Source organism: Geotrypetes seraphini, chromosome 15, assembly GCF_902459505.1.
Source record: "Geotrypetes seraphini chromosome 15, aGeoSer1.1, whole genome shotgun sequence".
Taxonomy (NCBI): domain Eukaryota; kingdom Metazoa; phylum Chordata; class Amphibia; order Gymnophiona; family Dermophiidae; genus Geotrypetes; species Geotrypetes seraphini.
In genome coordinates, this window is record NC_047098.1 from 54,204,890 (window position 1) to 54,227,725 (window position 22,836).

General features: G+C 42.2%; 1 protein-coding gene across 1 annotated transcript in view; it reads right to left on the bottom strand.

Annotated features, from left to right (window-relative positions):
- Nucleotides 1–22,836, bottom strand: part of NUP88 (nucleoporin 88) — a 67,884-nt gene that overhangs the window by 29,297 nt on the left and 15,751 nt on the right. Inside the window, exons 5-10 of the mRNA XM_033921415.1 lie at nt 22,485–22,661; nt 19,153–19,339; nt 9,830–9,977; nt 8,437–8,535; nt 7,446–7,536; nt 3,332–3,436 (exon numbers count right to left, since the gene is read on the bottom strand). Coding sequence (XP_033777306.1) covers nt 3,332–3,436; nt 7,446–7,536; nt 8,437–8,535; nt 9,830–9,977; nt 19,153–19,339; nt 22,485–22,661 — 807 coding nt within the window. The remainder of the gene's footprint in view (nt 1–3,331; nt 3,437–7,445; nt 7,537–8,436; nt 8,536–9,829; nt 9,978–19,152; nt 19,340–22,484; nt 22,662–22,836) is intronic.

A 22,836-nucleotide genomic window follows, 5' to 3' on the forward strand; every position in this document is an offset into this window, starting at 1 on the left:
GATCTAGCACAGCTTGAATTGTGGATGTGAAAAACAGTTGCTACTATCAAATCATCCTTCGCTTCAAGTGGACCAAAGCGCTTAATGATTCCATTCATTAGAACATCAACAAGTGGGCTGGCAAACATGAGCAAAGGCCTGATGGGAGGTAAGATGTACAGGGAGGGAAGAAATTGTTGGCAGAAGAACTCCCATGAAACACTGTTCTTCAGCCTGCAGTGTGTCCAGTACCATAGAAATTGGTTTCATCACTTTATTTCATTTGAGCAGAGAGCTGTTAGGTAAAGCTTCTCACAGATGTCACTGAGCAGTTTCAGACTTCTTCTCCATAACAGAATACACTTTACCAACAGCATAATAGAATGAATTCCATCTAGTAATATTTGGTACAGCAAGTGTGGTTTCTGAAGTTTTGTACACTATTTCAGCTGCCTGTGAACTTTTACTGCATTTGTTCCAGAGGGCATTGCATTTCGCCAAGCTTCTACAGCTTACCTTCTTGTAATTTGCATCTTCATTGACCCCCTTCTGAATCAGACACAGCAATCAAGTTCATTATGTGGGTACTACAATGATAGTGAGATGGCAGTGCATACTCTGTTGCTTGGGAAGCACCCTTATGCAGTACTGGGACGACGACGAGATCAAGAGACAACAATTAAAGCTGCCTGATGTGTCTTTGCAAGTCCTAGTTTGCTCTGAAAAAGGGTGAAACGTCCGTTTTAAAAATAAAGGACTATATAAGATTGAAAAATAATATGAAAGTTTTAGCATAGCACGCTTGAGTTGCATAGAATCTTAGTCCTATAACTTATTGTGTGACGATTTGTCACTTTCAATGAAAGTTTTTTTATGCCAATGATGTGGGTGGAGGTGGTTGAGCTTAATTAAAGACTCGCCAGAGACCTTTTCTTTTGTCTTATAGTGACCCTTAGCCAAACAGTGGGGAGTTTTTGAGCTAAATTTCTTTTACTCAGTTGCTTCTGCATTTGTTTGGTTGTCTAGGATGTCTACAGTGTTTGTGAAGGTCATATCTCTGTTATCAATTTGTGAGAGCCCAACATGTGTTGGTTCTACAACCGTTGTTTCTGTCTCTGAGAATGCCTTGAATGACTTAAAGTTTGATCCGTTGTAACTGCGCAGAGAACTTTGTCAATGATACGAAATTTGAAGTGGATCTTCTTGAAAGTGGATGCAATCAGGTCAAAAGCATACGAAATTTGAAGTGGATCTTCTTGAAAGTGGATGCAATCAGGTCAAAAGCATAAGATATTCTCAGATCCTGAGATAAAAAGGAGGCAGTGACAAAGACTGGACTGGAAAAGCATCTTGTGCAATCAGTACTACAGCAAAACATTCACCCGGCTGCACATTATAAGCTGCCTTTGTTGAAGCGATTAGCAAGCTGTTGTTTGTCAGATGCATCAGAATCCCTGCCAAAGAAAGAAAACTTTGGCTGCTTCATTGAGCAGCAACTAGGGCATCATTGTGTCACAGAAAAGGGTCATCACAAAGTTTGTTATTGGGATCATGTAAGCCTTCTCAGTGGTTGAGTCACCAGAACTCATTCAACCAGGCAAAACTGTATTAACTCGCAAGGCTCTTACTGGACACATTGAAGGCCAGTATTGTAAGATGACAGATGACCAGAATAAGCTGTCACTTGTGACTGTAGTCTGCACAACAGCTGGCATATGAACCTCCTACAACAGAAGCTTTTTTATTTTTTTTTTTTTTTTTGAGTTACCGTACACTGGATCGAGATCAGCATATTGGAGCAAAAGTCTGCAGCATTGGCATGTTCACATGTGTGAGGATGACATATCCACAGTATTTCTTCTTGGAGGCTTCCTCCCCTTCTGGGGTTCTCTCCCAAGTGTTTAGGGCCTCTTAGCCACTTCAGAGACCCTTTTTATTACTAATAACAGTACAAGCAAATGAGTTTGCAAGTTAAGTCTCTTTAAATATGCAAAAACAGTCACCTTTATGAAGCAATTCTTTCAGTTCAGTTAGAGCCCGTTTGGCTAGCTGCCACCACATAAAGGTAGTTACTGTAATGCACTGTGGTGAGGTAAGAGAAACAAGTTGAGTTGGAGGCTTAATTAATAAAATAGCACGAATGGAAATTTGTTAATTGTTCTACATGCTATGTAAACAATAACACATAAGTAACTTGCAAATTGTGAATAGTTACTTAATTTTGTCAATCTTATAAAAAAAAAACTACTTATATTGATAGTTACCTCAAATGTAACTAGCATTACTGTAATTAGTTACTACCCAGCACTGTAAAATATATTCTTTTTTAATACATTATATTTATTATAATTTATACATATATTTGTTATAATTTTTATTTAGTTCTTGTTATTTGTATTTAGATTTGGTGACCCCTGATGCAGACTTCAATTGTCAAAACACAGTCCTGTGTCAGGTCTTTGTTGTAATGCCTTGCTGCACTTCCCAATAAAATTGAAGATGCAACTATTTGGTTCTCCTCTGTTCTCTGTTGCAAGTCTGTCATACTGCCCCACTTTCCAAATTCAATACAGTACTCCCCCGATATCTGCGGGGATTCCATTCTAGGAACCCCCACGAACCATGAAAAACCGTGAATACGGTTTTTCAATGGGGGAAACCGGAGAGGACAGCGGGAGAGGCAGGAGAGAGCAGCCGGAGTGCCGGCGAGTGCAGGAAATCACTCGCTGTATGCTCCGACCGCCTCTTCCTGCACTAAATAGGGCCTTACCAATCAGGAGCTTGCTTTGAAAATGAGCCCTATAGTGAGCACAAAAATTAATGCACAAAGTTGATTTGCACACATTATATTTTTTTAACACTAATTGTGAAACAAAATCAAAGTATGAAAGAAAAGCAGGAGAAAAGGTAAAATCTTTTTTCACTGTGACATACCTGGCATGCACATTTATTAAAATTCAACATGTATGTGGCAAATGACATAACATACATGTTTATATACCTATAAGTTTATAAAAATTGCCTGCCGTGTGCAAATAGACTACATATACTTTTGATATATAATACAGAGGTAAGCAGTTAAGAAAAATCACCAATCTTCTGTACTATTGTCACATACATTTGTATCTTTAGCTGGTGTTACATATATTTTGTAAAAAGGCTCTGCATTTGTGAAGGTGTTTTTTTTATTTTCTCTATTTTTCTGCCACATGACTTGGGCTTCCTTTCTGGCTCTCAATCTAATTTCTATATAAATCTAAACCCTAATGAGTTTTATGCACTTTAAATAAGCTTCACTTTTGCACCGGTCCACCCATTTGCATCCTTTCAAAACCTGAAGTACTGTACTTACAGGAGGGGTCTTGTTATACATTCATAGTTGCTGGTAATACAAATCATTGTGGTTCCTAAAGAAACATCCGAGAGGATCCAGAAGCCTTGGATTGGAGATGGCTGCCTGAGGAAATAATTATAAATAATTATAAAAAGATCAGCCGAGTTCTATGGGTGTATATATATTGACCTGTACACCAATAAAGCAAGGTGCTCTATGTCATTTCTTATGCTACACTAGTGCTTTCACCTGGTCATTATAGAACAGGGGTTGGCAACCTCAGTCCTTGGTAAATATGCATGAAATCCATCCAGTGGCATAGCGAGGGTGATGGCGCCCCTCCCCTGCTTTCTCTTCCACCCCCACCCAATCCGCCCCTTCCCTGCCGCATGCATGCACCCCTTCCCTACCCCCATACCTCTTTAACGTTCCCGGCACAAGCCTTCACTCCAACCTGCTGCTCTCATCAGCTCTTCTTCTGAAGTCACTTCCTAGACGCGGGTCCAGAAGTGATGTCAGAAGAAGAGCTGTTGCTGGCGCGAGCAGCAGGTTGGGGGTAGCTGCTCGCACTACAAATGTTAAATAGGTACAAGGGAAGGGGTGTGGGCAGATAGGAGGATGGGTGCTGGGGCCCCCACCAAGACAGCGCCTAGGGTGGATCACCCCCTCCCCACTTACTAAGCCACTTGATCTATCTGCATGCCTCTATTGTATTCAAATAAATCTCATGCAAATTCACTGGGTTGCAGCCCTCAAAGACCATGGTTGCCTACCTCTGTTATAGATAGATATACAATATTTACACATACTTATATATTAACTAGTGTTTAAGTCCGTTACATTAAAGGGTGCTAGTAAGGCCTCCTTCCCTCACATGTCCCCTATTTTCAGCCCCAGCTCCAGCTCCAGCTCCAAACCCATTTTTAGCCCCCAGCCCCCTTCTCCCATCTTTTCCCTTTCAGCCCCAGCCCCCTTTTCTCACCAGCAGCATTTTCCTCCCCACCCCACTTCCCTATGCAGTGGCAGCAGAAGTATACCCTCCCCCTCCATTTCCCTGTGCAGCAGCAGCTCTTCCCTGCTCCCCCTGTCCTTCTTCCCTGCTCCCCCGGTCCAGCAGCACCTCTTCCCTGCTCCCCCTCACTGCCTTCCATACTTTGTCCCACCCCCACCCACTGAAGCCAGCCTGCCATCCCCCTGTGCAGTAGAACCCTCCCCCCGTCACTATTGCCGCCGTGCAGCCGACCCCACCGCGAGACGACTGTCAAACCTCCCGGCTCCAGCAGCGGCTGCATCACACTAAAGACGTTGCTTCGCGGCCTTCCCATGCTCTGATTTCCTCTGCCGCGTCTCTGATGATGTCATCAGAGATGCGGCAGAGGAAATCAGAGCATAGGAAGGCCGCGAAGCAGCATCTTTAGTGTGATGCGGCTGCTGCTGGAGCCAGGAGGTTTGTGCGTCTCGCGGTGGCAGGGTCAATGGGGGTTCGTGTGCGCCGGGGAGGGATGCACTGGGGGTGGGGGGACGGGGGCGATGACGTCGGCAAACTACTTAGACAAAATTGCTGGAAAGCAGGGAGGGCCACGTTTTAAAATTTCTCTGCCGGCAAGTGGCACGGGTTGTCAGGTTGTAAGCGTGTGGGGCCGTAGTAAGTTGTGTCGGGCTGTTGTGTGGTGCCGTAGTAAGTGTGCATGTGCACTTTTGCCGGCCACAGACCTACGGATTTCGGAACATGCCGGTAAGAGTGCGCATGCGCGCTTAGGGTTTTATTATAGTAGATACATACATATTCCTAGGTGGGTTTTTAAAATTTTCCATTCCGTTTTTCATAGAAAGAGAAAAAACTAAGGCAGAAAAAGACCATATGGCCTATCCATCCCATCTGCTATACCTTCCTCTCTGTTTGAGATCCTATGCTCTTGTTACAAGCTTGCTTAAATTCTGATACAATCTCCATCTCCACCACCTGCATTGGGAGGACATTCCATGAATGCACCACCCTTTCCATGAAGTAGTATTTCCTCAGGTTATTCCTGAGTTTGACCCCTTACACCTTCTCCATATGCCCCCTAGGTTTATTTGATAAAGTCAAAGTGGTGTATAAATTTAAAAAATACATATACATGGCGAGTCCAACTAGAACCAATCGACCTGAACTAAAATGTAAGAATCAGTGTCCTGCTTGTCCTCTGAGCATGCTTCACCTGAGCATTTGAAGACCATGATTTGTCGGAAAGAAGACTTTTGCTGTGAAGCTTGGATTTGTTGGATACAGTCCGACCATAAACGGAATACAACATTTAGGGGAAAAGTTATCAACAGGGGTTATCTTTAAAATGTGTTATTTTACTATTAACCCCAGTAATTAGTAACTAGGTCTCACTGCATAAGATATCACAAGTTAGTGATAAAATAGCATGTCTTTATGTTAGCCCCTACACCCCTTAACTGGTTTCAAATTTGTAATCTGTGCTAGCCAGTGGGCTGTTTAAACTCTACTAATCTGATATTGTTACCTTTCTTAGGTGCATTATTTTACAGGGAGTGACAAATGAGTGCACTAAAACCTGATACTAAGTCACATGCCTCGGAATAAACCAGAGATGCTAAAATGGCAAACTAAGGCACTTACTGTAATAAGACTCTTCATTTTAATGGAATGCAGCTCTAGACCTATGCTACATTAAATTAGATGTTTAAAAAACTAAAATAAAAAAAGATCATAAAGAAAACAGTTTGCATCAGGTAAATCTTCAGTGAAACCATAAACCCAAAAGGATAATTGAAGAAATGAAAACAGGCAGATTAAATGGGCTTCAGTATCTATCAGCTATCAAATCCGTGTTTTCCCGAAAATAATACATTCATTTTGGGCCCAAAAAACACACTAAGTCTTATTTTCGGATAGGGCTTATTTTTTCATGTACATAATCATCTCTCCCTTCCTCTCCTTCACCCCAATTCTTCCTCTTTCCTTTCTCTCCCCCACATGTGCAACATCTTTCGTCCCCTCTCACCCATCCCCTTCTGCCTTCCCTCTGCAGCATCTTTCTATCCCCTCCATCCCTCCCACCCCCCTGTGCAGCAGAACCCTTGCCCAGCTTTTATCCGTCCCTCCCTCCCATCCCTCGTGCAGCAGAACCCTTGCCCAGCTTCCATCCTTCTCTCCCTCCCATCCCTCATGTAGAACCCTTGCCCAGCTTCCATCCTTCTCTCCCTCCCATCCCTCATGTAGAACCCTTGCCCAGCTTCCATCCTTCCCGCCCTCCCTTGTGCAGCAGAACCCTTGAGCACCCACCCCCCCGTACCTCCGCTGACCCTCCATCCTTCCTTCCCATCCTAATCCCGCCGATCGCAAGTCATAAATACCTTCCTCCAGAGCAGCATCGGGCCAGCAGCACTCTAAATAGGCTGCTTCGCGGCCTTCTCGTCGGGGCCTTCCGTGTGCCATGTTACTTATGACATCATCAGTGATGCAGCAGAGGGAATTCCCCGACAAGAAGGCCACGAAGCAGCCTGTTTAGAGTGCTGCTGGCCCGACGCTGCTCTGGAGGAAGGTATTTATGGCTCATGGTCAGCGGGGTTCGGATGGTAGGGAAGGATGGAGGGTCAGCAGGGGTTCGGCTGCGCGGCGGGGGCAGCAAGGGGAAGTGCTGCTGCTGGCAAATCCAGGGTCTAGGGCTTATTTTCAGAGAAACACAGTAGCAGAGAAAACAGTAAAAAAAAAAAAAACCCCCAACAAAACCAAACAAAAACTGTAAGACTGCTCATCTCTGGAAATATAGGTTAATTTAGATTCTGTAGACTCTGAATCACAATCCAAGCAGGACAGAAACATAATGACAGATCCAAATGGCCCATCTATTCTGCCCAAAGATAGTTAACATATATGAAAGAATATATCTTAAGGTTGGGTTCTTAATGTATTTTAACATTTTTTATTCCGTTTTAAAATTGCTTGTATCTTTTTTATATTGTATGTGTTTGCTGAATCTCAAATGATTTGCATTGTTTGTACTATGCTTAATTGTTGTGAACTGCCTAGAACTTTTGGGTATGGCTGTATATAAAAATAAATTATTATTATTATACAAGAATGATAAAGGATGGAGGGTGTGGAACCACTGTCTCTTACCTGCATGGCAGGGGCTTAGTACACAGAATATGCTCCACCATGCATTTCTGTTCCGCTGCAAGTTCTTGTAAACTATCTTTGTCTTCTTCATCTACAAAATAGTTAATAGGGTTTTTTTTTTCATATTGCAGATTTAAAGATTTGCTTTTCCAAACCCACATGTAAAACAAATTATAGAGTTGGTAGGTCCCTTCCAAAGAGGGCTTACAATTAAAGAATGCCATGGGGACCAATTTTTTCCCATCCACACAGGAACTCAATTTCCCCCTCCTGTCCCCACAATTTTTGTTGCTATCCCTGTCCCATTGCTGCCTTAACCGCACAAGCCTTGGACACTTACGATTTTAAGGTGTTTGAGGCCTGTGCAGATGAGGATGGAGCTTGCAGGAATGGAGCAGAGACGGGACAGGAAAATGACGGGGAAAAATTTGTCCCCGTGTTATTCTCTACTTACAATCTCAATTGTTCCCAACACAGAAGGCAAAATGGCTTGTCCCGTGTTACAAGTGGGAGATGAAGTTTTTGAACTCTTGTGTTCCTGGTTCTCAGCCTGCTACTCTAACCACAGACCTTCACAGATGATTTTTTAATCAAATGCTATACTCGTAGCTCCCTTAAACTGTGGGCTACCACACCATGCCTTCAAGGTGTCAATGAGCATTCCAAAAAAACTAATAAAAATGTTTTAATTTGTTTTGATCACAGAGGAGTGTGTCGTAGTGCTTAGAGCTACAGCCTCAGCACCCTGAGGTTCTGGGTTCAAACCCACGGTTGCTCCTTGTGACCCTGGGCATCTAATCCTCCACTGCCCCAGGTACATTAGACAGTGTGAACCCGTTCTGAGCTCCTCTGGGAGAATGGGATTTAAAAAAAAAAAATTTTAATAAACAAAAGATGGATCTTTCTATCATTTAAAACATTATGCATATTTTTCTAACAATAATATTTGTGCATCCCAAAAATCAGATGCCACAGTTAAGATGCTACTCACCTGAAGCAAGGAATTTCTGCAATTTATTGGTCCAAGTTAGTCCCACACTGTGCACCCCAGCCTCATGTGTGCAGTGGTATCTCACAGAGCAGCTGGGATCTAAGATTTAAGCATTTATTAAAAGATTTCTACGCAGATTTGAAGATAACAGCCACAATAAAATGACAAATACACCAACAAGCAACCACATAAAAAAGCAATTCCAATCTAAGATTCATTTGCTACAAGATGCACTAAAAAAACATTCATAGCTAAAAATTACCGTATTATGGCAAAGGGCAGGAGTCACACTCCTCTGTGTAATCCCCCCATAAGCCCAGAGTCAGCGCAGAGAATCACTCTCTGTTCTGCTGAGATTCAGTTAACCAATTGGAACAGAAGTGGACCTGACAACATTAGCCCAGTTGCTGCACAGACTATTTACTCATCATCTACCTACTGGAAACAAAGAAATATTGAAGAGCTAGAGCTGCACAAGTATCTATTTGTTTCCTTTACATGAATATTTCCATGATTTATTTGAAATGATAAAGTTTCTTTTTAGTTTAAGTTTTTTATTGAATTTTTTTTCCATTTAACAACAAGTGTCATAAATTTTCATACAATTATCTTAACAATACACTTGATATTTTTATAATATATTTTATATATAACATTTCTTGTCTTATTTTTCTTATGGTTTTATATATCATATAATTGTAATTATTTTTCTTATAAAGTTATACAATATATATATTGTAATGATTTTATCAATTATTATTTAAATATGAACCTTTTCCCCCTCCCTTTATTACGTTATTTTTATGTAAGAATATCATCTATTATAATATTTTATTTATAATGTATGATAAAGAGAATAATTCCCTCCCCTTAACCCCTCCCCCCCCTCCTTCTTTATACTATTTTCTTATCATGGGAAAATGAAATTCAAATATTGCAATATTCTGTTAATGGTCCCCAAATCTTCTTGAACTTATTCATATATCCTTTTTGTGTTGCAAATGCATGTTCCATCTTATATATATGGCAAACTGAGTTCCACCAGAAATTATAGTTCAATCTGTCCCAATTTTTCCAATTATGTGTAATTTGCTGTATTGCTATTCCAGTCATTATAAATAAAAGTTTGTTGTTATTTGATGAGATTTGACTATGGGCTCTCATTGTAGTACCAAATAGAATTGTATCATATGTCAAGGCTACTGGATTTTCTAACATCCTATTTATTTGGGGCCAAGTCTAATAGATGCTGGCATTGTCATCTAGAAGCAGGGACATTAGATCATCTTTTATTCTATTGTCCATTCATATTAACATTTTGGAAATCAATTTGGCCCCAGATAAAGTTTCTTAAAAAAACAAAACAACAAACTTGTCTGGAAGGATGAACTACCTTTGTGTAACTGGATTGGACAAGAAAAGTCAAAGTCCGTGGAATCATCATCTTCTGTTGCCAATTTCAGTACAAGTTCCAGTTCCACACATTCAAACACATAAAGGGAAGGAATGAGGTCACTGCGAAGGTCCCACGACTTATCTGACTGTCAAAAGCATTTCAAGAACAGTGTAAATAAAAACAAATAGCTATAACCCTGAAAAGGACCCCCCCCCACACACACACACACAAAAGGGCCAACATGTATAATAATCTTTTGTATCATTTTATGACAAGATCAAAGTTTCAATGCTTGTCTCTTTTAAGGAAATTAATACTCAATACATTGATATACTGTATTTTATGCTCCATAAGACGCACTTGATCATAAGACGTACCCTAGATTTAGAGGAGGAAAACAAGAAAAAAACATTCCGAACCAAATTCTCCCTGCCAGGTTCTGCACTCAACCCCACACTTCTTGCCAGGCTCTGCACCCTGTCCCCCCTCTAGTGGTCTAATGGTAGGCCAGGACAGGACGAGCAGGGAAAGGGCATAGGGCATGCAGGGACAGGGCACAGATGTGAAGGCAGATGACTTTTTAAATATGCAATGTCACCTCAGTAACAACTATAGAAAAATATAGTTCAAAATATAGACAGCAGATATAAATTCTCAAAATCGACACAGTTTGTTCACTAAATTGAAAATAAAATCATTTTTCCTACCTTTGTCTGGTGATTTCTTTCTTTCCTTCCTCAGGCCCAACAATTGTCCCTTCCTCCCACCCTCCTATGTTCCCCTCACTGCCTTCCAGTCTTTGTCCTCTTACCACCCCCTCAAACTCAGGCCCTCAATGCCTTCCAGCCTTTGTCCTCTTCCTTCCTTTATTGTCTGGTGATTTCCTTCTTTCCTTCCTCAGGCCCAACAATTGTCCCTTTCTCCCTCCCTCCTGTTCCCCTCACTGCCTTCCAGCCTCTGTCCTCTTTCACCCCCTCCAAGCCTGCCTGCCCACTGGATTTAATTACCTCCCGCTGCTGCTGCTGTGAGGACATGTCGCCGAAGAAGCGGAGGGGGGCGGCCTCCTGGCTCAGCAGTGTGGCACACAGAAGGGCCAGGTGGGTGCAGCGATTGCACGCCACCAGCCCAGAAGCCTTACCCCCAACGTCAATTCTAATGTCGGCGACAAGGTCCGGGACCTTCTCACAGACATCAGAATTGACGTCGGGGTAAGGCTTCTGGGTCGGCAGCCTTTCTCTTCTTCTATTTTTGGCGGCAGTGAGTGACCAGATGCGGCAGCGGGCGGTCCTGCAAGGTAATGGGGGGGGGGGGGGGGGATTTGGGTATTCGCTCCATAGGACACACCTTTTTTTCCACCCACTTTATTGGGGGGAAAAGTGCATCTTATGGAGTGAAAAATACGGTGTTTGGAGGGGATCACATTTTCATAAAAAACAATAATATCAATCAACTAAAACATTGTCCCAGATTACTCACACAATCTTACTGCTAGATGGAAACCAGTCCCCGTCCCCCTCCTCCAAATCAGAAATTACAAACTTCACTCAATAGCTAAGTACAGTTATTGACAAAAAAACTAAACAAACTTCCCCACAACTATCTCCAAACTGATAACTACCTGTATTTAATACACCTAGTAAATGCCATGAGTTCTTAAGAGCCCATCCTTAGCAGACATTATCAGCCTTAAGGAAAAAGGATCTAAAACATAAGATTTGTACCATGTGTTGATGATTCATTACAAATAAAGACCTACAAAAATACATACATATAGGTAATTATCATATGATTTTGCAATGGTCTTCTCTGGATGTGAATAAAACTGACAATTAGAAAGCTCTCTTCAATATCGTCTCTAGGGAAAATAAGTGAGCATGCAGCTGTGGTAAAAGCAGTTAATGTAGATGGGTTAAAAAAAAAAAAAGGTTTGGATAAGTTACTTATGTAATGAGCCAAAAAGAAAAACCATCCAACACCCTTCTAACACAGTAACACACTTCTTAGATGAGGAAATAACCAGAGTCTAATGTATCAATCTCTGACACCGCAGAGGCTCAAAAGATATGTTAAACACCCAGGATGAAGGAAAAAGCCTCAGAACCCCACCCATACCACCCTGAATGAAAAAGTGTGGGAAGTAAACCGGGTAAGTTACCTCATCAGCATTAAAAAAACCTTCTTAACTGGGTGATATCCAAAAAAGCCTTGAGCAATGCAGGGAGAGATAATCAAAACCTATACAATCAAATCATTTCTCAGTTTAATTGAATGAAAAAAGGAAATACTTATCCCAAAATGGAGTTGGTCTCACATCAACAATGGTCAGCGTCTCGCCAGAGTCGGCTACCTCAGGATGTTTAAACTTCCATGAAAATGATCTGCTCTCCTCAGCATCTAAGCGGCTTCACAAACATAGCTGCGGGAAACTCCACCCATTAAATCTGTATCATACAAGCAACCCTACTCTTCAAAAAATACATAAAACCTATTTAACACAACCAGTTCCTTCCCAATCTCCACCCACCACACTCACTACCCCTTTCAAATCTAAAATGTTTCTAATTACCCAACATGTATCGCCTCAAGTTCCCGACAATTCTTATATAACTCCTGATAAATCTTATGTAATCCGTCTTGAACTGCAAGGTAATGGCGGAATAGAAATCACTAATGTAATGTAATTTAATGGGTGGATTTTCCCGCTTAGACGCTGAGGAGAGCAAAACATTTTCATGGAAGTTTACACATCCTGAGGTAGCCGACTGGCGAAACGCTGGCCATCGTTGATGTGAGACCAACTCCATTGTGGGATAAGTATTTCCTTTTTTCATTCAATTAAACTCAAATGATTTGATTGTATAGGTTTTGATTATCTCTCCCTGCATTGCTCAAGGCTTTTTTGGATATCACCCAGTTAAGAAGGTTTTTTATGCCGATGAGGTAACTTACCCCGGTTTACTTCCCACACTTTGTTTCATTCAAGGTGGTGTGGGTGGGGTTCTGAGGCTTTTTCCTTCATCCTGGGTGTTTAACATGTCTTTAACTCTGTTTTTGTAATGTATGTTTGATATTTTTATCATTGTACACTGCTCAGAAGTTTGATTGAGTAGTATAAGAAATTTTAATAAACTTGAAACTTGACTTTTGAGCCTGTGCAGTGACAGAGATTGATACATTAGATTCTGGTTTATTTCCTCATCTAAGGAGTGTGTTACTTTGTTAGAAGGATGTTGGATAGTTTAGTATTTACTAACCTGCTAAACTTGTGTTTGCTGGTCATGAGCCAAAAAGAAAACAGATTAGGTTCTTACCTTGCTAATATCTTTTCAAGTAGATAGGTGTGTCATTCTGGACAGACTGGTAATATATTCCCATGCTCGCGAGTCATGAAGAAGGAATTCATGCCAGCTTCTGAATCCCTCCTCCTTCACCAGATAACTCTAGGCCTTCTTCAGTTTGTACCAAAGTAGGTGATAGCCCCATATAGAAAGACATGCGAAGGAGGGGATGGGGAAACTCCCTGAACTACAACTCTGTTCTGCTCTGAAAAAATGACAAACATGTTAAACATTGCCACTGAATAATTAAAACAGCAGTAGTGAATTAAAAAGTCATAATCAAAAGGTCATAATGCAACCAGTCATAATGGTAGCATAGCTACAAAAGCAATGCACTGCTGTTCAACAGAAAACCTATTCCTAAATAGCTACTGTATAACACAAACAAAACACCATACATTATTAAGCAGTTATGTATTGCAACAGAAAATTTTGTACTCATTCCTTTAAATCTAGTGTTCTGATGTTCTATTCTACTTTGATGCAAAACAGACCTTGTTTTTTGTATGCTTAACAACTTCAACTACACAAAGTTCTCTACTACATAGGATGATGAGAAATTTGGGCAGCTAATGCTTTCCAACCACTGGCTCAGAATCTTAAGCACACTAATTGCCTGAGCTGATATCGGTGCAGGGGGTATGTCATCAGTGTCACTGTCGCTCTTCTCTCCTCCCACATTGCCACCAGGTTCATCACTTGATTCCCCCAGGCTGAGCTGGCTGCAGTGATGAACAGATATCATCGGTTGGCATGCCGTGACACTCTGCCTTTGCATCCATTTCAAAATGTGCGAATTCCTCAGCAGTTAAGCAAAGCAATGGCAGCAGTAAATCACTGACATCATAGGCATCTATGTTATCCAAGTCCTGTTCCTGATGTACCTCGCAGAAGCAGTTAACAACTTTCTGCTGCTTCACATCTTTCCAAGACTGGTGCAGTATATGAACTGCATCAAGCAATGTCATTGCTTTTGCAAGGCTGTTTGCTGAAAGATTCACCTCTGCTATCAATTTTGGCTATGATTTTTTCCGAGATAAGTGACAGTAGTAGGCTTTCAAATTTCATATAATGTCCATGTCACATCGTTGAACTTAAAATGTTGTGTTCAGCAGCAGGAAAACCAGTTTCACATGCTCGAAACTTTCTGTCAGCATCACTGGAATGAGCAGAACAGTTGTCAACAATATCAAACACCTTTCTGCCCTGCGTCTTCATGTCACTGACAAAAGCAATTAGCCACTTACGAAAAATATCCATGCAGTAGTGTTTGCATTGTACATGACATTGATATTCTCTGATCCCCGAAAACACCATGGCGATTGCTCTTTCCGATGATAAGCAGTTTACGTTTGTCGGTGCTTGTCATGTTTGCACAGACCAGCACTGTAATTCAATCCTTCGCCTTTTTGCTGCCTGAGATTGTCTCTGTATTGTGTGCCAATGTCCCATCTGCACTATTGCATGGTAATAAATTCCAGTTTTGTCACAGTTGTAGATGTTATCGGGTTTGTAATTAGGTAACAGACAGGGCAGAACTTCAAAAATCCAGAGATCAGCAGCCGGCTATCAGCATCCTACTTCTCACCGTGCGTACACTTGTAGACAATGCCACCATGAGCATTTCAACAGCAGAACCAACTAGTTAAGAACATAAGAAGTTGCCCCCGCTGAGTCAGACCAGAGGTCCATCCTGCCCAGCGGTCCGCTCCCGCGGCGGCCCATCAGGCCTAGTGCATGAACAGTGATCCCTGATTAATTTACCTCTAATCCCATCCCTATAATATACCTCTACTCTTATCTGTACCCTTCAATCCCTTTGTCTTCCAAGTACCTATCCAAAGCTTCTTTGAACCCCTGTAGCGTGCTCCTGTTTATCACATCCTCCGGTAGCGCGTTCCATGTATAGTTGTTGCCTTGAAATCCGGTTTGTTTAGCTCTTTAGTCAATTCTTGGGGCTCTCCTACAGAACTGGTCTGCTAATAAGCAGCACATCACGTGAATTAGTGAACCATACTGTCAATGCAGTCAACATCAGCAGCTTTCCGTTTTCGCTCAGAATTGTCATAGAAACATAGAAATAGACGGCAGATAAGGGCCACGGCCCATCAAGTCTGCCCACTCCGGTGACCCTCCCTATCTATCTTTGCGGATAGATCCCACATGTCTATCCCATCTGGCCTTAAAATCCGGCACACTGCTGGCCTCAATAACCTGAAGTGGAAGACTATTCCAGCGATCAACCACCCTTTCAGTGAAGAAGAACTTCCTAGTGTCACTGTGTAGTTTCTCGCCCCTGATTTTCCACGAATGCCCCCTTGTTGCTGCTGGACCCTTGAAGAAGAAGATGTCTTCTTCCACCTTGATGCGGCCCGTGAGATATTTGAATGTCTCGATCATATCTCCCCTCTCTCGACGTTCCTCGAGTGAGTAGAGCTGCAATTTCCCCAACCACTCCTCGTACGGGAGCTCCTTGAGTCCCGAGACCATCCTGGTGGCCATTCTCTGGACCGATTCCAGTCTCAGCACATCCTTGCAGTAATGCGGCCTCCAGAATTGCACACAGTACTCCAGGTGCGGTCTCACCATGGATCTATACAGTGGCATAATGACTTCAGGTTTACGGCTGACGAAACTCCTGCGTATGCAACCTATGATTTGCCTTGCTTTGGATGAAGCTTGCTCCACTTGGTTTGCAGACTTCATATCTTCCCTGATAATCACCCCTAAGTCTCTTTCTGCTTCAGTTCTTGTCAGGATCTCGCCATTTAGGGTGTAAATCTTGCATGGCTTTTGGCTTCCCAGGTGCATGACTTTGCATTTTTTGGCATTGAAACTGAGTTGCCAGGACCTAGACCAGTGCTCCAGCAGAAGTAAGTCATGCACCATATCGTCTGCCATTGCTTTTTTGTCTGTTGAGCTTTTGCTCACTACATTGCTCAGTTTGGCATCATCAGCGAATAATGTTATTCTACCTCGGAGCCCTTCTGTCAAGTCTCTTATATAGATGTTGAACAAGATCGGTCCCAGGACGGAGCCCTGTGGCACTCCACTTATCACCTCTGACATTTCGGAGGGGGTGCCATTCACCATCACCCTCTGAAGCCTACCTCCAAGCCAGTTCCCAACCCATTTGGTTAATGTGTCGCCCAAACCTAAAGAACTCATCTTGTTCAGCAACCTGCGGTGTGGCACGCTATCAAATGCTTTGCTGAAATCCAGGTAGACGATGTCCAGGGACTCACCAACATCCAGCTTCTTCGTCACCCAGTCAAAGAAGCTGATCAGGTTGGATTGGCAGGATCTCCCCTTAGTAAATCCATGTTGGCGGGGATCCTGTAGATTCTCCTCGTCCATGATCCTATCCAATTGGCGTTTGATTAGGGTTTCCATTAGTTTGCTCACTATTGAAGTGAGACTCACTGGTCTGTAGTTTGCCATCTCCATCCTGGAGCCTTTCTTGTGTAGTGGAATGACGTTAGCCGTCTTCCAGTCCATCGGGACGTTACCTGTACTAAGGGAGAGATTGAAGAGCGCGGATAGTGGTTCCGCCAAGACATCACCCAACTCCCTGAGTACCCTGGGGTGTAGGTTGTCAGGCCCCATTGCGTTGCCATTGTTTCATTATTTCTTCTTGATTTTTAGCCAGCCTAAAAACTTGCAACTGTGAGATGCCTAATTTCTAAGTAATCTCTGACTGAGATTGCCTTTCCTTTAGCATGTTTACTACTTTAACTTTATTGCTTAAAGTCAAGTAATAATAATTTATTTATAACCCGCTATACCTTAACAGCTCAGAACAGTTTACAACAAAGAAAATCTGCCAGACGCAGATGAAATACATATGGAATTACATAACTTGCATGGTTAGGTTTCTTAAGTCAACATTGTCATACGAAAGAGATTTCACAAGTTTCCTTAAACATTTGGTAAGGGAAAGAATTCACAAATAAACAAATAAACTGAAAACTTTCTTATTTAACGATGCTTTTGTAATCTAATATCATTGGTTCCTTTTAATCAATATTCAATAAAATTTTGGACCTAACTGTCTTTTCTCCACACATTCAACTATTTTTCATCCCATCCTTTTGTGTTTTCCATTTTTGGCTTCCCACTCTGCTCAATTACATTGTAACTTCTTCCCCTACCTTCCTCTTGTTTCCAGTTTGTCTAGTTATCGTCTGTGTCTAGTCAGTTTTTAAATTGTTTTAAAATTCTTTTTATTCTGTAACTTTTATTCATGTGTAAATCGCCTTGAATACTGACAAGGCGATTAATCAAATAAATATTAAACTTGAAACTTGAAACAAATAGTGGTTTCTTACATAAGAACATAAGAAATGCCTGCACCGGATCAGACCTGGGGTCCATCTAGTCCGGCGATCTGCACACGCGAAGGCTCAGCCAGGCACACCCTGGCGAATACACTGGTCACTCGTATCCCTCAATGTCTTCTGCAAGAAGATGTGCGTCCAATTTTCCCTTAAATCCTAGAATGGTGGATTCCTCCACCAGCTCTTTCGGGAGAGAGTTCCAGGCGTTCACTACTCGCTGTGTGAAGCAGAACTTTCTGACGTTTGTCCTGGCCGTGTCCCCTCTCAGCTTCAGGCCATGACCTCTGGTCCGAGACTGGGTTACATTTGCCAATGTGAATAACGCTGTTTCTTGCTCACCATCCTTTCCTCCTGCTGGTGAGTGAGCTTGCTCCATTATGTCGATCCCTTTTAGCAATTTAAAAGTCTCTATCAGATCCCCTCTCAGTCTTCTCTTCTCAAGGGTGAATAGTCCCAGTTTTCTGAGGCGATCTTTGTAGCTCAAGTTCTCCATACCTTTTACTAGCTTCGTCGCTCTCCTCTGCACCCTCTCCAGTAGTGTCATACAAATAAGATTTCACAAATTTCCTAAACATTTTGATAAGACAATGAATTCACAAATAGGGCACTTAAGGTTTAGACACTAGCCTGGTAAGCTAAAGTTTTGTCCAGGAATCTTTTTACAATACATCCTTTTAGCGTAGGAAAAAAGAGAATAGAGAAATTCTCCACATGGGACGGTTTGTAGAGAATACAAAGTGGTTGACAAGATAAATGGCAGTAAGTCCTGCCAGTGTATTGTAGCACAAACACGCAATTTTGAAAATAATTCTGGCCTCCACTGGCAGCCAGTGTAATTTCCTGTAGTATGGGGTAACGTGTCTTTCAGCTTGTCCGTGTAAAAGTTTTTTCCTGATGCAGCCAGTTTTGGCAAAACAAGGGCTTTCTTGGAGGATGATCGAGGTGATATAGTAAATAATGCAGTGTGACTGGGTCAGCCTTGGAGATTGAAGAGCACTATGAGATTTACAGCTTGGGAGTTTTGAAAGGACTTGATGCGGCAAGATTTTGAAAGCTGTGTAACCAACGCTGGATGCTGACAAACCTGGATTTTGAAGCTAAGTTACATTAGACATTTTCTTGTGCACAGTGGTGGGATTTTTCCCCTGTTGGTACGATTTTGTATTTCTTTGGAGTTTTTGATGCCGATGATAAGAATAATGAGCAGATTGAAAAGTGTAGTTTGAATGCTATCTTCTGTTGTTGCAAGTTTTTTTTAAGGCATTTTCTCCATCACATTTTCTTGAAAATACTGTTTTCCACAGGGGGAGCCCTCCACTGGCCGGTAACACTGCAAATATTGCATACCTTTTGTATAACTAATATAAGAGCCATATTCTATGTGATAAACCAGGTCATTTCGGTATGCTAACAGACAGACTTATTCAATTAACCGGTATGCATATAAGCTTGAAGACACTTGTATAGAAGATACATTTTGGATTTGATTTTTGTGGTGTTTTAAGATTAGCTGAGAGCCTTTCTGACAAATAATCATCAAGGAACAAATAATATATTCTAAAAGTCTGAAAGACCTATATAGCTAAAATCCATAATACCAACAAGTATCAGAGGAATAAATATAGTACAGATTTGCTGCACGTACCGTCTGCTCATCCTCCTCTTCTCCCTCCAGCACTACACAATGGTAAAGAATTCCCGATTCAGTGGCAATGACCAGAATGTTGGGGAGGCAGGCCAAGCACAGCACAGCACAAGCATCATAGCCATAGTTATCCTCTGCTGCAGGATGCATGGGCAACGGGCCTAAGAGCTTCCCAAGATTCCTGGAACTGGATAAAGTAAAAAAAAAAACCCAAAACATTCTTTAAAAATGAAAAGGCTGAAAATTCTCAACAGTTATTGTGCACTCTAGAAAGTAATAGAAAAGAATTACAGTTGTGTGCATAGATTTAGGCACCCCTGATTAAACTGTATGTTTCAATGAACCCCTATGTGAACAGAAGCAGATAATTTCTACAAAATACAAAGTTGTATATGACACTGTTCTTCAATCTTATCTTACCCTTCACCTATGATGTCATAAAGAGCACCAGCCACATAATCCATTCCCTCCTTAAACATGTAGGGACAGGAGTCCCCAATCACCGAGGGACTAGTCCGCAGTCTGGTGTGGCAGGTGCGCACCATGGAGGAGGCAGCTGCTTCAGCTTTGATACCCAAAGCCAGTACTTCAAACTGTCTTTTAAGGATCACATCCACCATATGGTCTGGTGCGCCCATTAGCATCATTCCACTGTTAATAGGAAGGGAGGTGCGCTTAGTCACACGCCACTGCAGAGTTCACCCTTGGCTGGACAAACAAATGCTGGAAATCTGGAGCCATAGAACAGAGCCTAGACCTAGCTTTGGTCTTCTTAAGGGCACCTTCCATTGGTCAGTAACTAAAGGAGGGAAGATCTGGATGAGCAGGAAAACTGTTTGTGCATTAGTGCCACACATGACAGCACTGCGAAGTGGAGGGCTGCTAGGCACTGAGCTTCAATATAGACAAGTCAAGAAATGACATGGGAATCTGAAGCTGAGCTGAAAAGGTGATGCACTGAAAGATCATCACTTTGATCCGCCGCCGCTCCTGCCCCCTGGATACTGGACCCGTATCATCCACTGTCACAGAAGAGCCCTGCAATAATAAAGGCATGGAAAGGGACTTCCAATCATCCCAGTCCTGCTCCAAAGGAGCACTAACACTGGGAGCTGGCGTGGAATGAGGCAGGAATGCCTGTCTGGGAGAAGGATCCCCCTTAGAGGGAGCAGGCACATCCGAAAAAAGATAAGTGCTTCTCGGTCCTATTAAGTAGGCTTCCCATAAGAGGCTAGAAAAATCAGAGAAACCTTGCATCAGGGTCCTGATACTCCTTGTACAACCCCAGACTGGGGAAGAGGAGATTCATATGCCATCATATGCTTGTGTTTCGCTCCATTACTGCTCGAGTCTTCAGAGCAAGATCTCTTCCCCTTAGACCAGATTTTCTAGGATTTTGGGGGTTCCAAGGCCTTGAACGACTGACTGGGGTCCAAACCCAAAGTTCCAGCACCATCCTCCCATGTTCCGTGGACCACGGTCACTCCTCAACTAGCAACTCTGTTCAAAAAAACTTAGGATCCAGGACTAGAAAGACCTGGGGCATCCATGAGAGGTAGGCACTAGCAAAAACAAGTGATTTTGAAGTAGAAAAAAATGAAGTTTAAAACAGATTGCTAAAAATCCAAAATGGCCTCCATCAAGAAAAATGTGCCAAAAACAGGACACTGGAGCTAGATCAAAAAATAAAAATAGCAATTTTAGTGCTTTGGAGGAGGGGAAAACCAAATTCTAACCCCAGAAATTTGTAAAACTGAAATTTACAGATCTTCCCACCAATGTTCCCCATAGGGAATAAAGGGAGTACTCACTGTGATTTCTGGAACGTTTGCCGGAATCAGCTTGTCTGCAAGAAAAGGATTTCTGCCTGAGTAAATGACAGACCTTGACCGTCGAAGGAATTCCTCTAGCTGCCAGTTGGACGGATCATGACCATGGACTCGCACACCAAGATTCCTCACACAGCGAAAAGGAGGGGGGGAAGGGAGAGAAACTATGCAGCTAGCTCCCTGATACCAAGTGGGTTCTTACTCAGGGGCCACACAGCCTGCGCTCAAGCCTTTGATGAAATCAGCAGGCAAGTCATTCCCAGGGGGATAGACCCTGAGCTCCTGAAGGGACACAAAGCAGGCTGGCTTCACAGGTACTCGATGAGATTGGCCTGGGAGCTGCAGTCCACCCACGTGGGACTGCATCCTTTCCCAAGAGATAAGCTCAAGGGGGCCTCCAAGCGCCGAAGTCATGAAGAATTACAAGAATCAGATGGAAAAATACCCGAAAATATCAAAAAGAAGCAGAGCAGATCAGAACACACCTTCTGAGTTCGTTTGTAGAAGGAAAAAAAAATGAGGGAGCTTTTCTCCATTGCAGAAGAGGAGTTGTTCAAGAACTTAAAGTGATATCTTTCTGCAAGTGGGAATCAATAGCTAAATTACAGACTCCTGTGTATATGTAACAAAACAGTGTGCTGTTATTGGGTGGACCTGAGTCCAAAGTGGATGGGCCTGGGCCCACTCATGGCTACACTGCTGGTTACTGCAGTATAAGTGCAAAAATCCAGATGCCAGGAATCCAGACCTCTTAAAATTACAATCTGGACTCTTGGGGATACAGTGAGAAATGTTGGAGCTTTTAAATAAAACATTTAAAAACAAATTTTACAGTAAAATACCTGTGTTTCTATGACTCTCTTAATATGGTCTAATTCAATGCGACATAATACAGTAGACTGTCAGCTATTCGGCAAACATGGGGATTGGAGGATGCCAGATAAATGTTTTACTGGTTGCTTGAGAGTTACTGTAAAAAAAAAATACTGTAGCAGCAGGAAGACATTCCTGATAACACCCCTTCCCCTCCATCCCTCCCTCCAGCACCCTAAGCAGCAGAGCTGGTCTTGACAATACCCCTCCCTCCCTCCAGGCCCGAGGCAGCCGAGGTCAAGTCAGCTACTGTTCACTTAGGAATTCAGAAAAATATTCAAGAGTGCCTAAACCTTTGCATATAACTTTTGCATATGGTTAAGTGAACTTATCTTCAATTTCTACATTCAATACATTAACATGCAATGAGCACATGGACAAAGTCATTTTAGACCAGATCTCTACTAATGTTTCGTACACTTGGCCTTTTCTTTAGTAGTAAGGTCAGTATTATGATTGTATTTAATTTTATATGTTATGAAGGTTTTTCTTATGTTACTACTAATGCTCAATTATAATTCACTATAAACATTTAAATATGATTGTGTATACTAGTCTGTTTTGTATTACAGAAACTATCAATAACTCAAGCAAACCCTAACATTTTTACCTGTTTGTAAAGGCTCTTACCTGTGCTGGAGACTAATGTACATAAGAAAGGTTTCCCCATTTTCATACAAAATGTAGAGGGGATATGCTGGTACTTCTTCCTTCCCCCGCTGACCCACAATATTCTTTGGGACGGCTACCAATGGACCAAAATCAAATGCCACTGCAGTCTCCCCTAGTGACGCCCTGTATGATTTCCTGGAAATAGATACATATACAATGTCAACACAGCCCAACAAAGGTGATGTAGTATATAGGGCTGTGTTAAATCTCAATCAACTCTGCAATTAATGCATTGATTGTTAATTGCAATTAAAATAATGAGTCACATTGTAGCCTACTCTTTTTCCTCCAAATCCCCTGGTATCACCCT